This window comes from Wolffia australiana, chromosome 2, assembly GCF_029677425.1.
Source record: "Wolffia australiana isolate 7733 chromosome 2, ASM2967742v1".
In the NCBI taxonomy this organism is placed as follows: Eukaryota; Viridiplantae; Streptophyta; class Magnoliopsida; order Alismatales; family Araceae; genus Wolffia; species Wolffia australiana.
The window spans coordinates 8,613,478-8,616,213 of record NC_135836.1 but is presented as its reverse complement, the minus strand read 5'-3'; the positions used below and the strand labels follow the sequence as shown (position 1 = coordinate 8,616,213).

The following is a 2,736-nucleotide window of genomic DNA, read 5'->3' as shown; positions in this document are numbered from 1 at the left end:
TTGATATGTATAAATTCAACATGTATGCCTTCCAAATATAAGTGTATATGTAAACCCAATATTTTATAGTCTTTAAAGTATAACCAAATAATTCATCAAACTTGTCATTATTTTTTAGAAACAAATATTTATAATAGAGTAAATTAAGAATATCTAGTGTCGTTTGAAACTCTTGAGAATTTGCAAATAAAGCATAATGTTAATTGGAATATCAATAAAATTACATGAAACCAATAAATGCATTTAGTTACCAATCCAATGTAGAAAATATAAGTATAAATAGCCAATACAATACCAAATTTTAACTGAAATATTTTAGCAATAATTTATTCTTTTGTAACTTAACAATTTACATTGACTTATGTATACTTTCATAGTAACACAATAAAAAATCATATAAAGTTATTCATAATTAATTAGTAATAAGTAAGTGTAAAAGGGCATATAAATTCAATTAAATAAATCGATCATTACATTTTACAAATCTAAAATTCACAATAGTTGCTTTTATTTCATTTATTCGTTTCATGAGTTAAAGTCAAGTAGGAATTTGGATTTACGACTTATTTAGAGTCCCACAATTTATTTGAACGGCGTCACATTTCGTTGGGTCATAATTTCTTATACTACGGTACCAATAAAACTTATAAAATGACTTGTATGAATATCATATTTTTTATTAATTTAATTCAATAAATCAGGAAGCGTAGTTTACTGAGCTATTGAATAGGCAAACGGTCTCCCTAAGAAAAATAAATTAAATGGGTTTTCTTTCAAAATCGATCGACTCTAACTTCGATTTGACAAAAAAATTTCTATTTGACAAAAAAAAATTTCTATTTGACACGTTGATCCTTATGAATGTATATACATCCGACAATTTTCCAAATTAGTAGAACAGGCGGATTGTGTCGATCTTCGAATTTAAAAAAAGGAGATGATTATCGACACGGGTTTCATCTATCAATCCAGTGAGACCCCACCATACATTAAACGACGAACCATCAACGCTCCACACAGTAACCCATATCTAAAAAAATCAGCAAGAGATCATCACGAGGCAGACCATGTGCAAGGAGTAGATAACATTGGGTCCTTTTCAAGACCAGTGCACATCATCAAGACTTCAAAATTCCCTTTTATCGCCATTAGAAAGATTACATCTTCTCCACGGCGGGGTTCAAGAACAAGTATTTTTTTAAAACACAAATCCCACAACAAACTGGGGATCCATCACTCGATCGGAGGATGAACACGCTCACCAGAGAGGTTGACGAAGTTTTTACAGAGGAGAAAGCAAAACAAAGTGAAGAAGAAGAAGAAGATTAACCTTTAACGAGAGAGTTGATGAGGGCGAGGGCGTTGCTGGTCCGCTGGGCGATGGAGACGACGTGAGCTCTCATGGAGTCCTTGAGCGGGCCATTAAGAGCTTCATCGGCGAATCCCTCAACGCAAGTTCTCTCGTCGGTGAGGGCAGCGCTGACCCACGTCTGAATATTGCTGATGTGAAAGGCCAGATCGCGATCCCTCCTTCGTAGATGACCCATCTCGACGATCGAACGGCGGAGCTCGTCCACAGCGTTGGAGACGGTCTCCACGCAGTCTCTGACCGCCGCCGCTTCCCTCGGCGTCATCCTCTGCCGCGCTGCCATGCCCGCCACCGCCGCGGCGGCGCTGCGGGCGCCGTCGAGGCTAATTGTTAACGCCATGGTCGCCATCGAGACGGGGTTGCGCTGTATCGCGCTGGCGTGTGCCGACAGCGTCTCGTAGCAGAGCCCGGGGTACGTGGTCGCCTCGCAGCGCGTCTTGACGAACTCCGCGTCTCCGTCTTCGATTAGAGTCCGTCCTACAGCGCACTGGAGCACGGCCATGACGATTATCGCCTTGGCAAGAAGACTGTAAGCCATTGCGTGAGCGAGAACTGAGAAATGGGAGGAGAGGCGATAAGAAGAGGAAGAAGTGCGGCCGGAGACTAACGGTTGAATGGTGTTGAGACTTTATAGAGGGGACGATAAAGGATAGGAAGAGGATAGCCGAGCGACTGCAGCAGGAGTTAAAGCGCCGGCCTTTACGCCCTCCGCAAGTAATGCTGAACAGGCGGTGGATTAATTAATAAGCGAGATTTTGCACCGTCAGCGCGCCGTTGTTTCTTGCTACCGTTCTTCCGTTTTGTTCCCGGCCGAAGATTTGGATTTAATGAGTTTCTGGACGACGCAATGAACGGTGGGAGGATAAAAATCTGTACAAATATCGGCGTTCGATTAGGAGTAATGAGGAAAAGACCACGTCGTTATCGTGGGAGTACAGGCGGATGAGTGAGGGAGAAAGCGACGTACTGCCCTTTTGTGTGTTCATTCGTCGTTTACTCCTCGCGGCAGCGAGCCAAGTTACATTAAATTAATCCCGGCAGCGTACGTATCAAGTTCGCAACTTGCAACGGCTCGGCATGGCTGACAAGGCGATGCAAGTCGCCTCCTCAACCAAAACTTGACGGGATTAAGGGGAGAGAAACAGCGACCTCTTCTCTGATTGAATGAATGAACAATTCATGAATTACAATGCATAGACGAAGACGGAAAACGGAATAGTTGAGCAGTTCAGCAGCATTAAATTTGACGCCCGGATACGGAACGGGACGGGTGATGGACCGTCCCCCGATTCTTTGTTGAGGGGTTGTGATAAGACCAAGGAGTCAGCATTGGAGTTTCGCACGGACTTGGAACGTGGAAGTCTGTC

The 2,736-nt window shown here is 42.8% G+C and overlaps 1 protein-coding gene across 1 annotated transcript; it reads right to left on the bottom strand.

Moving 5' to 3' along the window:
• Window positions 1–1,121: 1,121 nt before the first annotated feature.
• LOC144716722 (pectinesterase inhibitor 7-like) lies at window positions 1,122–2,129 on the bottom strand. The gene has a single exon (XM_078591959.1). It carries the CDS (start codon window positions 1,905–1,907, stop codon window positions 1,326–1,328), a length of 582 nt encoding a protein of 193 aa, XP_078448085.1. The 5' UTR covers window positions 1,908–2,129; the 3' UTR covers window positions 1,122–1,325.
• Window positions 2,130–2,736: the final 607 nt, after the last annotated feature.